This window comes from Macrotis lagotis, chromosome 3 (assembly GCF_037893015.1).
Source record: "Macrotis lagotis isolate mMagLag1 chromosome 3, bilby.v1.9.chrom.fasta, whole genome shotgun sequence".
Taxonomy (NCBI): domain Eukaryota; kingdom Metazoa; phylum Chordata; class Mammalia; order Peramelemorphia; family Peramelidae; genus Macrotis; species Macrotis lagotis.
The window spans coordinates 83,980,864-83,996,122 of NC_133660.1; the positions used below are offsets into that span (position 1 = coordinate 83,980,864).

Genomic DNA, 15,259 nt, shown 5'->3' on the forward strand with positions numbered 1-15,259 from the left:
AGAATGAACTATTCAGAAATAGATCTGAAATATTCTAAACAGTTACAGTGATTCTTTCTGTTGCTTCTATTTTTGTAATTTTGGTGTCATGGTTAGACCTGAGTTCAAAATCTGTTTTTGATAACTCATCAACTATGTGTCTATGACCAAGTCACCTACATTTCCTCAGTATTAGCTCCATCTGTAAAATGGAGATGAAAATAAAGCAACTATCTCATAGAATTTTTGTAAGGACAAAATGAGAAAATATATGTAAAATATTTTGCAAATCTTAAGGCCTCAAATAAATGTTAGCAATAACATTATTGTATTGTCTCCTATTTGGAGAATGAATTGTCTTCTCCCATTTACACATTTAAATGACTCCCTTCAAACTCAATCTCAAGGGACACCTTTCTAAAGGAGTTGACCTGCCTCCCATCAACTCAATGGAAATTAATCTTTCTCCCCTCAAATTCCTCTTGCACAATTTATCTGAAATAATCTTTCAGAATTAATATATTCTGACATTTGGTTAATTGTGTACATTCTTTTCCACAATCATTAAAATGGAAGATTCTTAAGAGCAGTCTCTCTGTGATCTATCTCTAATGCCTTCCACAAGATCTGAACATGGTAGTCACAAATTGTTAATTAAATGAATTAATTTATTCTACATAGGGTTGTTCAATTGACTTTTCTTGTTGAAACTACCTGTTAATTAGCAAAACCATTAACCATGATCAATTAGCCATGACCAATTAACAATGGTCAATTAGAGCCAGTTTTTTTTTAAATCACTTTGGAGCTAAATGTTTTTTCAGTGAACATTTCCCATAACAGTAACATTTCCACTTTTTTAAGGAAACAAAAGATATGCCTATGCTTGCAAGGAAATAGAATTTTTAGGTTTAATAACAGAACTCAACTATGGACAATTTTCTTACCTCTGCAGGCATCTAATTGGCATATTTAATAATAACAATAATAATGATTGTTAATTACTGATATTTACATGGCACTTTAAAGTTTGCAAAGCACAGGTCATAGTCATAACAATGTGAGTTAGTTGCTATTATTATCCTCATTTCCCTGTAGATAAGGGAACTGAAATACTGAGACTTAAAAGAAGCAAAAAGCAAGTGCCTGAAGCTGAATTTGAACTCAAGTTTTCCTGACTTCAAGTACTACATGCTATTCACTGGAACGCCTAATTTCCTGGCATGTCAATCTGGAGTCAGAAGATGTGTGTTGAAACCTAACTTCAAACATTTTACTAGCTGTGTGAAAGTGGCAAGTCAAAACCAATCTGTGTTTTGGTTTCTACATCTGCAATGTGGACCTACCATTATCAAGATAAAATCATATATTTGTGAGATATTCTGAAAAACTTAAAGCACTATGCTTATGTTAGCTATAATTTTCTCCTTTGTTCCCTTTACAATATTTAAGTCATGTATCATTATCTCCTGTCAAATTCTACCCTCTTTTAAGCTTCTCTATTTCTCTTGAGCATACCCCATCCTCCCAATCATCTAAGCATACATCAAAACTTTGACTTTGCTCTCATTACACTATATAGCCACAATTGCTAAATATTATGTTTTTTTATTTTCTAATCAGGTCTTGTGTAGAGTTCTTCTTTCAGAATCTCAGAAACATGATCATTTTTCACATGAACTATTGAAAGAAACTCCTAATAAGTCTCCCTGCTTCAAATCTCAACCCACTCCCATTGAATGTCTTCAATATTATCAAAGTGATTTTTCTAAAGCACAGGAGATCCAATTGTTACCCTCTTCTACCACATTAAAGCTCTAAGGTTCCCTATGCAAGGAAATATATACTCCAATTTATAACTGGACCTTTTCCGATAGGCCCCTTTCTCTTTCTATCCCTCAATGATCCAGCCATAGTGGTTTACATGCTGTTCCTAACACAAAAGGATTCAGCTCTATCTGTCTACCTTTTCACTGACTGCTCCTCCTGCCTGTAATGCTTTTAGATGCATTCTGTCTTGTCTATTAAAATGTAAGCTCCCTAAGAGCAGGAATTCTTTTTACCTTTCTTTGAATTCCTATTTTTTAGTATTGGGTCAGGTAATTAGTGCTTAATAAATGCTTATAGATTAATTGATTCTGGTCCAGGAACCTAATCAACTAGTTTTTTAGTTTACATAATATATAACTAAGTGTTTGATAGGTTTCTTTCAAAAGAATTGATTGAAGAAAATGGTTGTTTACATATCTTTTACAAACAGATCCATTTCATTGTTATACTAAAACAAAATTGTTTCTTTTGATTTTTCATTAAATACCTATAGGCAAGTTATTGAAACCTATATAATCATTTCTGAAACTCACAGGCAACATAACCATCTAAGGACAGTAGACTTTGATTAATGTAACTTCCACTGAACTACTCTTCATCCTGCATGCTATCATAATGATATACTTCAGAGAATTTGAATCACGGATAAGAAACATATGATTCCATCAGTATTTGGAACTTCTATGTATAAAAAGTCCATAATTAGACTGACAACTTATTGTCTTAGGCAGTTCTTTAGAACACTGAGTAAATAAATTACTTAATAACCAGTATGCAAATAGAAAGGAGACTTGAAGCTTAATCTATATGACTCTGAGTCCAGCTTTCAACAGACTATGCCATGTGCCTCTCTTTGTGAAATAAGACAACTAGGCCATCTAGTTTTCACTAAATGAACCAAATATTATATCCATAGATACTTAACATCCTTTTTTTAGATTCCCAAAGAACAAAAAAAATTTAGAAATTCATAAATTCATTTTTTAAATGAAAATACCTCCTTTTTCTCTTTTTCTTGTTTACCAATGAATACTACAAGGAGAGGAGTAGGTAATCACAAAATGATTTACAGAAAACTAATTCAAGATACTAGAGAATTCTGCTTTTTATGCAAATGAAGCCTAAGTGTAAGGATTTAAATAGTCTTAGAGAGTTGGACAGTTCATCAATACAAATTTTTGAAAATATCTAAAAATTATTGATTATAGCTTTCATGAATTATGTTTTATAAAAGGATTTTAAATTTTTTTACAGATATCCTTTTTATACTTAAAAAAATGCATTGGAACCTAGCTTTGCTTCAATGATTTCCTACTAAGTCATGCAGGGAGATTTATAACTCAGAGACAGCATGACATACAAAAGAGTATACTGGATTTGGATGCAAAGAGATATCTGACTTTAAATCCTGTTTCTGACACTGACTGGTTAAACTTTGGCAGGCCACTCAACTTCTCTAAGCCTCAATTTCCTCATCTACTTATTCTTTCTACCCCACTTGAATACCTTAAAGGTAGCCCTTGTAAAACCTTTAAGCACTAGTAAAAACAATAGTGTTTTTATTTTTTCCTTTCTTAGTTGTTATATTTAATATCTCTACCAAAGGATAATAGAACAAAAACAAAGTTTAGTTCCCACTGGTTTCTTACCTCTGATTTGAACTTTAATGTATTTTAATTTTTAGGTTAAGAGATGACCTACTTCCCCAGACTGGAAGAAGGTTATTTTCATATCCCCATTTGCAGAATTACAGAACCTCATGGATCATGATGTTTCCTTGTTCCTGATTACCTGATCACCCATCAGCCATGGTGATGATGCTATTAATCCAGAGAGGATTTTGGCAGAATCACTATTGGCAGTTTTCTCTCTTTCTACTTTACTCATGAATGATGGGTTATATCTCTAAGAAACATCATTAGCAATGCCCTCTTCATGTGTAAAGAGTAATCATCACTTCATCTTTCCACCATTTAAAATTCCATCCCACTAACAATATAGTCTGCATATTTTTCCAACTGAGAAAAATATATTTCTATTACTTTACAAGAAAATTCAAGTAAATATTTAACAAAGATTTCTTGATAATATTCTTAATGAAAAACTATCTCCACATATATGTTTCAGTTAATACTGTTTCTATAATACATGAAAAATTCTAGGAATTTTTATGAAAATTTTAACTGGAAGGGGAACAAAAGCATGTATGTATGTGTATGTGTGTATGTGTATGTTTTGTGTGTGTGTGTGTGTGTGTGTGAATAGTGACTAGAATGCATCCTTCCAAACTAGGAAGTCTTGAGTTCAAGTTCTAACTCTAACATACTGTCTATATCTCATTTGACCTCTCTTTGTTCTAGGCAATTCTCAGCCTATAAGTTACTGAAAAAAAATTGTCAATCTTCTTTGGTAGAAGTTTACTACACTTAGTACTCACTATATCTGTAAATTGTAGGTCTAATTCACATCTATCTATACTATATAATTTATGCATATCTCTTCATAAATACTTGTATTTCATATGCATATGTGTATAGTGTGTTGTATAAACTTACACAGAGGGACATAGCCATATCATGATTCTTGTCTTGGGTAAGGTGGCCTTGGATTCAGGAGGACAGGAGTTCAAATGCAGCCTCAGACACTTGCTACTTACTGGTTGTGTGAGCTGTGTGAGCTGTGTGCAAGTCATTCAACTTTGATTATCCAGGACCATCTCCAGTCATACTGTTTCACATCTGGTCACTTACCCAGATGGTTCTGGAGGAGAAAGTGAGGCTGGTGATTTAGAACAACCTCCCTCACTCAAATTGAAATTCATGTATTTCTCAAGGCATCGATGTTATGGTCTTCTTTGAAAATGAAGGACAATTATAGAAAAAGGGAAAAGTCCTACATGTTCCAAAATATAGCATCCCTTTATGTAGTGGCAAAGAATTGGAAATGGAGGGGATGCCCATCAATTGAGGAATGGCTATACAAGTTATGGTATATGAATACGATGGAATACTATTGTTATATAAGAAACCATAAATGATTAGACTCCAGAGAAGCATGGAATGACATATGGGATCTGATGCTGATATAAAGGAGTAGAACCAAGAGAACAATGTACACATCAGCAACAACATTGTAAGGTGAACAACCTTAATGGAAGCAGGATCTCTCAGCAGTCCAGAGAACTAGGACAATTATATTAGACTGGCCATCCAGAGGAAGAAAAATAAAACAAAACAAAACACACACAAAAAAGCAACCCTTCAGAATCTGATGAACACTTTATAAAAATTATCTCGTATGTATCTCTTTCCCTTAATCCTAATTCCTCATACTGAAAAGTACTAATCTGTAAACATGTGTATCAAATTTTACATATACAATGCTAACCTGATTGTTTGCTGCTGAGGGGAGGTTGGTGGGAAGGTTGGATGGAAGGACATCTTGTAACTTCAAGATATACATGTGCATATGGATGAAAATAAATAAATTCAAAAAGAAAAAGAAAAAAAGAAAATGAAGGACAAACATTATTATATCCCTACTGAACAATATGCTTGTATATTGAATGTGATTTTCCAAATTAAAAGATGTGTGACTATGGTATCTGCCCATAAATAACTATCTCCACATGTATGTTTCAATTCTGTTGGCAATTCTCTTTAAGTTGCAGAGAAAAATGTTGTCTTTCCTGAAAGATAGATTATCCTCATCTGGATTTCCCCTATATCAGTGAAACTTCCTTTCTGATTTCTCATGTTGACCTATATTTTACCCATCTTTGTTATATTTCTTTTGGAGAGCATGCAACTTGGGAAAATGTTAGCAAAGCCTCAACTTTAGAATTGATTTTTGGTAAAATAGCAGATATCAAAAAATATTAGTAGCCATAACCCATTGAAAATAGTTCCCATTCTGCCATTATCTAGTGGGAAACAGCTAGGTTGATCCAATGGACAGAGGATTTTGAATCATGAAATACTGTGCTTAAATTAAGCCTAAGACGTTAACTGCATGATTCCGAGCAATTCATATACTTTATGTTGGTCTCCTGATCTCTAAAGTGGCATCAATAATAGTACCTACCTCCCCAGGGTTTTATGAGGATTAAAAATATCTTATAGATTATTATAAAAAGGGATGCTAGGTTGCACAGTGGATAGAACTCCAGCCCTGGATTCAGGAGAACCTGTGTTCAAATCAGACCTCAGACAATTGCCTAGCTGTGTGGCTTTGGGCAAGCCTCTTAATCGCATTGCCTTGCAAAAAATCAATAAATAAATAAATTACAAACCTTAAAGAACAATATTTACTATTATGAACAGTAAGTAACCTGAAACAGTCAAAAACAAAAATCATGAAATTCTGACAGCCTACATTAAAAGCAAACAAGCAAAACTAGTTTCTTTTTGTGCTTTCCTATAGGATTACCGAGTGAACATCTTCCTCCGTCAGAAGTGGAATGATCCCCGCCTTGCATATAGTGAATATCCCGACGATTCTCTAGACTTAGATCCTTCCATGTTGGATTCAATTTGGAAACCTGATCTTTTCTTTGCAAATGAAAAAGGTGCCAATTTTCATGAGGTTACAACAGACAACAAATTGCTAAGAATTTTCAAAAATGGTAATGTGCTGTATTCAATCAGGTGAGTCCTAGACAGGAGAATTATTTCAATTTTCCATTTTTCATGTCCGTGTTTTTTCTTGCCAGCTATCAACTATTGAGAGCCAGTGCAGCTGTTGTCCCACACCCGCTGAGGCCAGCAGGGAGGATTAAATGGAAATTGAAAGACAATGAAATCAAACATGAAATAAAACAACTTGAGATAAAATTGCTGAATTCACTAAAATATCTATAAAGGAAAAACTTTCAGTTTTATTATAAATTTATAAAAATAAGAGTATCTTTCCAAATAATGAACATGATAACCAGATTTTATATAGTTTCCTAAGGTTTACAATGTGCTTTCCCTCATTTGATCCTCACAAAACACCTGAGAAGAAGATGCAATTATTATCCCCAGTTTCTTGATGATGAAAACAAGATAGAGGGGGTAGTGAACTGTCCAGGATTATATAGCAAGTAAATATCTGAGACTAGATTTGAACTCAGGCCTTCCAGACTCCAAGACTGGTATTATCTTCACTATGCCAACCTAGTTCCTTTCTAAAAACTGTTTACCTTAATGAAAAGAATTATATGCAGAGAAATCTCTCTTTTCTCTTTTAACTAGGTTCTGGGAAATTGTTATGTTTAAAATGTTTGTGAGAGTATCTATTAGAAATGTTAGGACTACTGTTGGATGTCATTCTTGAAACCATGGCAATCAGCTATTCCCCCAATTTTTTTCTCTTCTCTTCTCTTCTCTTCTCTTCTCTTCTCTTCTCTTCTCTTCTCTTCTCTTCTCTTCTCTTCTCTTCCCTTCCCTTCCCTTCCCTTCCCTTCCCTTCCCTTCCCTTCCCTTCCCTCCCCTCCCCTCCCCTTCCCTTCCCTTCCCTTCCCCTCCCCTCCCCTCCCCCCTCCCCTCCCCCCTCCCCTCCCCTCTCCTCTCTTCTCTTCTCTTCCCTTCTCTTCTCTTTATCAGAGAATCAATTACTTCTTAAAAATGACAAGATGAAATAAGCGTGAAACCAAGTACTTTACTTTTCTTCATTTTTAGCATTTTTTTCAAATAGATGACAAATATACCTCTGACTGATTAATTTCTATATAGGATAAGAATGTAAAAGATTTTTGATTATTCATTAAATTTAGCATCTTTGTAACTTTCTTATAAAGATTAAGAAATTTTGAGATTAATATCAGATCTGAGTTGAATTTTAAACCTTTAAGAAAAAATATTTGAGGAAGACATTGTGAAAGTCCTTCCCCTATGTAATTCAAATTTGTCTTCATTGATAAAGGATATTTGCAAGAATACCTTCTATCCACACTTATGAATTGTTTTTAATGTATCTTCCTTCAAGGACCTCTCTAATTATGTAATTATAACCCTAATCCAGCCAAACAAAAAAAAAACTTTAAATGAATCTAAGTTTTTAAAGAAGTCATCACATTGGAGCTGAAGGATCTCAGGGGTAATCTAATTTAAACCCTTCGTTTTACAATTGAAGAAACTGAAAAACAAAGAGATTAACTGGTTTAGCTAAGATTACATGATAGACAATAGCAGAACTAGTATCTGAGTCCAGATTCTCTGTCAATCCAAAGATAAAGATATAGGTGGTGTTTTAAATGATCAATAATGCTAATTAGTCAATATATCAAAGATTTGTTAGTCCATCAATGTAACAAATTCTGTCCCCAATCCACATTACAACCCATTCATAACTTTGTAGATATTTTCCAGAGTAACCTAAGGTTCAAAGAGTTTTAGATATTTCTCCATGGTCAGCTAATAAGTAAATATTGTGCATAAGATTTCAGCCCATGAGCTAAATTCTATCCTCTACACTACAATATCTCTTTAATAATGATAATTTCTAAATACTACAAATTATAATAAAATGATATATTTTTATCTAAAAGGACAGAGCTACAAATTTCCTTATTTATAAACACTAACTCCATTCTCCTTTCATATAACCCAACAAGATGTTTTCCCAAGAAGCATTTATTTTACCTGCTTTGTTTATTTAATAATAGCAAATATGTAAAATTCGGTCCCCATGGCATTCACTTCTCACCATGTTTCATTTCTTGAATTTAAAATATATTCTCCAGTTCTTTATTCCATTTTTACCTGCTATTTCTGTTTTGAATGCTTATAGCTAGCAGCCTAAAAATCTATGGTGTTTATAAGACAGCATAAAATGTGACACATTTTATAACAAAAATGTTTCTCATAGAATGTGGACTATCTCAAAACAGCAATTGGTTATATCAAAAAACAACTGGAAATGGATCCTTTAAAACAATAATAAATAATTGAAACATTTTAATGGGCATAAGACTTCTAAAATGAAACAGAACATTTTCTCCCTATAAAAGCATTCAATTAACAATTCGTTATTATATGCTCACTATATATTAAGACCTGTATACTAACATTGGAGAGACATAGAAAAAGGCAAAAACAATCTCTATTTTCAAAATGTTGATAATTTACTTGGAGAACCAATTTAGAAGTAAGATACAAGACACATAAACACAGATATGAGATGATTTCAGAGGGGGGAGGCACCAGGCTCACCAGGAGAATTGGGAAAGCCCTCCTGTAGAAAGTGGGATTGCAGCTGAGCCCTGAAGGAATCCCAGAGAAACTAAGATGTAAAGGATGAAGGGACAAAACATTCCAGGCAAGGAACCAGCTTGGCACAGAGAAAGGAAATAGAATTCTGTGTGTTACAAACAAAACAGAATTATTTAGCAGGATAATACAGGGTGTGGAGGGAAATAAATAAAAAGATAGAGAGAAGGGAAAGGAACAGGTTGTGACATTTTAAATGCCAAACAGTGGAACTCTTGTTGGATCCTAGAGTTCACAGTCCTCTTCGGGAAGTAAGGTAAATGAACTGTGGTCAGACCTACACTAGAGAAAAATTACTTAAGAGATTCTTTAGGAGATAGTTTGGAGTATAGAGAGATAGTGAGAATAATTTGAAAGCTATTGCAATTGCTCAAATGAGTGGGATGAGGACTAGAACTAAATGGTGTCTGTAAAAATACAGAAAAAAGGAAATATGTGACAGACCTCATGAAGACAAAAATTATGTTATTGAGAATTTATTTGGATATTATAGGCTAAGTGAACATAAGGGGAGGATAACAAAAAGGTTGGAAACCTGAGTTTAGTTATGCTGCTCACCTCCACTACCCACGTTAAGTTTCGTGAAAATATCTTGGGGATAGGATTTCTGTGATGCCTACAGGAAATCATTCTTAAAACATCCTGTAGGGGGCAGCTACATGGTGCAGTAGATAGAGCACCAGCCCCAGAGTCAGTAGGACCTGAGTTCAAATTTGACCTCAGATACTTTTCTGTTTCATCCTAGGTGAGTCACTAAATCCCATTTCCTTGCAAGAACTAAAAAAATAAAATAAAATAAAATTTAAAAAAGAATTAGTGAGAATATATGTGGCAGTCAGAATCATAACATATTCAATAGTCAGTTCATAATGCAGGGCTGGATCTCAGGAGAAAGACTATGACTAACTATATAGATCTGGAAGTCATAGGCCATAGAGGTGATGATTGAGCCATAGATGTTAATTGGAATCATGGAGTAAGGGAAAAAAAAGAAAAAGAAGATAGCCCAGAACAAAGTATTCACTCAGAGTGCCTATTTCATGGAATGAAGATGCATAAAGTTCCACAGATTCAGCAAATCACCAAACATATAGGAAGCACCTATTATTTGCTAGGGACAATTCTAAACACTGAGATTACAAAGAAAAGCAAAAATAGTCCCTACTCTCAAGGAGATCACATTCTAAGGGAGAAACAGCATGCAAACAATTGTGTACAACTAGACAAAGCAGGATAAAGTGGAAATAATATCAAATTCAAGTCACTCACATTAAAAAGCATCAGAAAAGTATTCTTGCAGAAGGTAGGGTTTTAGCTGACACTTGAAAAAACTAGGAAGCAAGGATAAAAAGAAAGCAATGTCCAGGAATGTGAGGCAGTCATTGAATATGCAGAATGAGAAATGAAATATCTTGGGATATAGAATACAAGGGAATCTCTTAGATTCTGAAAGTAATAAAGAGCCTTACTTAATTTGGAGAAAAGGTGACATGGTGAGATCTGTATTTTAAGATCTCAGTGATAGCTGAGTAGAAGACAGACAGAAAAGGATTTCCTAATTCACCTGGAATTGTGGTTAGTGTTCAATTCAATTTAATAAGCAATTATTATGCATTGAGAATTAACTTAGCATAGTAAGTTGTGGTGCAAGAAAAACCTGGGTTCAAGTTTCATGTGTGAAATATATTGACTGTATGATTCTGAACAAATTTCTTAACCTCACCAAGCTTAGAAGCAATTCTCTAAAGTTCTGTATTAGAGAAGGTACCCATCTGGATTGTTAGAGGGAGTGGCCTCATCTAGGATCTCTCTATACCAATGAAAGCAGATGTTTTGTTGCTGTCCATATTAAAGCACAAACTATGGGCATTCTAAATATTAAAGAGAAAAAGGGAAAATGAAATAATTCCTACATACTCAAGAAGCTTGCATATTATTTTTACCAAACTGATAAAATTTTGAGACAGGTGCTAAATTGATCTAGATCCTATGACAAACCAGTTGCAAATTTGATGTTTTCTCTTCGTTTTAGTTAACCTAATTTGCTTATTCTATATTCAAGGCAAGATTTATAAAATTTGATCTTGCATGAAGTCAAGGATTCCTATATACAAAACTAAAAGGGACTGTGCCTGCTTTCATGTATTATCAACAAAACACAGTGTTCTCTCTTTCACTAAGAGCTGTCCACTTCAAACAGTAGAATGTGATTAATTGCTGTTTAGTTTGGGAATGTTTGGTTTAGGAGCTGCATGTTTGGTTTTCCAGGCACTCTGTTTTCCTTATTTTGTAGCCTTCATTTTGATAACTACATCTAGTGGTATAAACACAGAATTGCCTCAAAGTTTGCTCTCAAAGAAACCTTTCTAATTTTTGTTCCTTAAACCAAAAGGAAAAAGATCTCAAAGACTTTTTGTTTCTAGAATATGAGTCATCACACAAATTCTTGTTTTTCTTAGACAACAATTAGAGTCTTGTCTTTCAAAATTATATAATTCCTAGTATTTTTGTTTTTGTCCAGTGATTTCAGTCAAGGCAAGTATTTGACTTCTCATAACAAAAGTGAAGCATACAAAAGAGTTGGAGAATGACTGTGTTCTTTCACAGGGAGGTCAATGTGCTCATTGTCAATGCCAAAAATCTTTGTTTGTCTTTCCTGGCCATCTTGGACATTTGAAAATTTATGTGATTAAGATGAAAGCAGACTTTAGCATGTAGTGCTAACTAATACAAATCCAGACCATTCTGCTTTCAAGTTTCCTTTAAAGATCACACAGTGCTAAGTTTGCAATGGTATATATAAAATTTTAACCCAAGGTGAAAAATTGCTGAACCATTGGTCAACAATAGTTGAATAATTCAGAGGTAATTCAGAGATAAAATCTTCTGACTAATACTTTGTTGTACCCTTTCACAATTCACTAATCTCCTTTTTCTGGTCTTTCCTTTCTCCATTTTTATACATTACCATTCTCATAACACCTTGGTTAGGTTATAGAAAATTTGGTTTTATCAGGACATCAGTTATAAAAATATTTCATTCTTTTCCTATCCATATTTTATAATTTGACCAAAATTAACAATATGTTCCATCCCTCTGCCACCATGAAAATAAAAGTTTTGAAAGGACCCACTTATCTTAAAGTGATTATTATATTATACTCACATGCTTTTTAACTTGGAAGGTCCTTCTGATTTAAATAGATGTTATCAAACAGGGTGTCCTTTTCTTTTCAGTTATTACTTCATTACTGAAATAATTATGTGATGTCAACTTTCACAATAACTTTTAAAAATTATTTCAGATTGACATTGATACTCTCCTGCCCGATGGATCTGAAAAATTTTCCTATGGATGTACAAACATGTATAATGCAACTGGAAAGCTGTAAGTATGAGCAACGTGAACTCTGATTCTTCTTAAAAATATATTTTAATGCAAAATTCCTGTGATAGTTAAACATTATTGGAAGATTTTTGAAGGTCTTTTTAGCAGTATTTATTGCTTAGTGGGACTATCTTTCAATTGGGTATTGTATTATATTAGTAAAGTGGCAATAGCTAGCAAAGAATCATGCCATTTTCCATTCTAAAGAAACAGAAAAACTGAGGATAAAGATATAATAGGTTTTGCTTTCAAATGAGCTAATGTCTATTTTTATGGTTAAATTAGACTAAATTTTTTATAAAAGTTTAACTCACTAATAATACTAGAATACCTTAAGTAAACTACTTCTTTTAAGATGATCTTCATTGGATTAAAAGAACTGAATCTTTCAGTCATTTTGGTTCAGTTAACCTACATGCAATATGAAATGTGCCCTAAAATCAAGTTTTTAGACAAATTTACTTTGTGAAATGGAGGAGAAGGATGGAGTCAAATCTAAGCAGAAATAAAACTATGAATGGTAGGAGAAAAAATAAGGGGGAAGAAACTAATTACTTTGGAGGCTTTTTGTTTCAGTTAACTATACTTTATAACTAATTGTCAAGTTCTACTGCGGAAGGACTGTAATTTCTATTAATGTACTCAGACTTTTGGCTTTAATTTTAAAAAAGTACTGGTCTAAGTAAAACCTCACACAAATATTGATGTCTTACCATGCATCATAGATTTGTTTTGCTTGCATGTCACACAGCTGGGTGATTGTTGGGTGTACGGGGCCAGATATGGGCTCAGGTGCTCCTGGCTCCAGGGCTGGTGCTCCATCCATTGCACCACCTGACCATACCTACAATTATTACTATTATTTTTTTCTTTTTAATTTCAATTTTTTCTTTCCCCTTTACTTTATCGTTCAAGCAAGTCTATATTTTTTGGGGGGAGGGGGTATTTAGTTTACTCTTAAACAAGAATATTTTATTAATGTATAAAAAACATTATTTGTACAAAATGAGAAATAAATATTAAATATAAAAAAAATTCATTCCTGTATGATTCATATTTATATACTTACAAAACTGAATCACGTACTGGAAAGAAAAAGAGCATGTTGTATCTTATAAAACTATTCCAAAAAAAAGATTTAATTAACTTTTCAATCTTCTTAGAGAATTTTTCCAACTCTCCAGGAACCCATCATATGAAGTTTGCAGAAGTTTCAGCTAAATAATACTTCTGCTTTATGTTGCTTTTATTGCTGTTTTCACAGAGCAATAGCCCAATTCTTTTCAGTATACAGGTTATCAATATTGTAGACTTAGACATTTCCTTTATATGAAATGTAACTATAACCAAACTTCAATTCGCCAATATAAAATTAACTTTTTAGAATTTATATTACTTGGAGTAAGTTTAAAAGTAGTTCTAAGAATCAAATACCTATTAGGGATTTTAATACTTTTTATCATGGAAGTATTATAGAGCAAAACTCTATAGAATGTAGAATATCTTCTTGATGTTGTAGTTCTTCCGAGACTATTCATTTTGTCCATATATATATATACATGTATATATATATATATATATATATATATATATATATATTTCTATATTTCTATATATACTTGCACTGAGTTATCTAACATCAAGGCTTACTTTTAAAGTTGGCTTCATAATCACAGCCTTCCTTTTTATTCACTAGTTGTTTATTTAAAAGTTGAATTGGGTTTGAGGGATATCACTTAGAAAAGGCATGATTATGCAGTGGACCAATTATACAGCTAGAATATATGATAACAAATGGATGACCTGTAAGATGCACTATATTCATGAGATTTTAAAAAAATATACCCAGAAGAAAATATCCAATGTGTTCAGTAGATCTTCTAAAGAAGATTCATGAGTCAGCAGACAAGAGTGGGATGGGATAAAAGAGCATGAAAGTATTACACAAATATCACTGAAGTGGTCACATCAATGATTTCATGCAATCAATGAAGTATTGAAGTCTACTTATAAAACAGGTAGTTCTTCCATATTTATAGAATTCCAAATAAACTGGAAATATGATTGCCTTAGTTCATCTATTATTTTTACTCTTTCTACCAGAACCATTTTATATCTTGTGACCTTGGTCAAGTCATTAGGTTACATCTCACCCTCACTGCCATAGCCAAATATAGGTCTTGTCTTCAATACTATAATACCTATCCTTATTTCCCAACATACCACCACTCCTCTTGCTCCTTCTGCTACACAATATCCCAAATTACCTCCATGAATCCCCTATTAGACCTTTATTAATATTCTTATTTTGTATTGTTTTATAATCCTCTTAATGATTAGCATAATACTACATATACATAAAATATGCATATATTTTAGGGTATATGATCACAGAAATTGGAAGCCACTAATCTAATCAAGCCCATACCTGAAATAAGAATTTTTTCTATGGAATTAGTTCATGTTTCAGTAATCATTTCAGCAAATTTATTCTCTCCTTCAACCACTGGGAGAGGGTTAAATATAGTTCAGGTGAATGTGACAGCAAATTTGTTGCCCTCTTTCTTTTAACTATTAAAAATGAATGCAACATATTAAAAGTTTTCCAAAAGCATGTGATTTCTTTGTCTATTAGAAAATAGTGTGAGGTCGTGGTTACTATTTTAAAAGAAAATACATATACATATATATTTTCTGTAAAATGCATTTTTCTCTTTTAATAAAATAGTATAAGAACTGATGAAAAACCTCAAGGTTGTTAAAATTCCCACTGTGGAATAATAAATTCTTATTGAAATCTAGAAATAAATAC

At 32.9% G+C, this 15,259-nt stretch overlaps 1 protein-coding gene across 1 annotated transcript in view; it reads left to right on the top strand.

The window, feature by feature from the left end:
* Window positions 1–15,259, top strand: part of GLRA3 (glycine receptor alpha 3) — a 222,710-nt gene that overhangs the window by 141,105 nt on the left and 66,346 nt on the right. Inside the window, 2 exon segments of the mRNA XM_074228942.1 lie at window positions 6,232–6,455; window positions 12,365–12,447. Of these exon segments, the coding sequence (XP_074085043.1) occupies window positions 6,232–6,455; window positions 12,365–12,447 (307 nt within the window).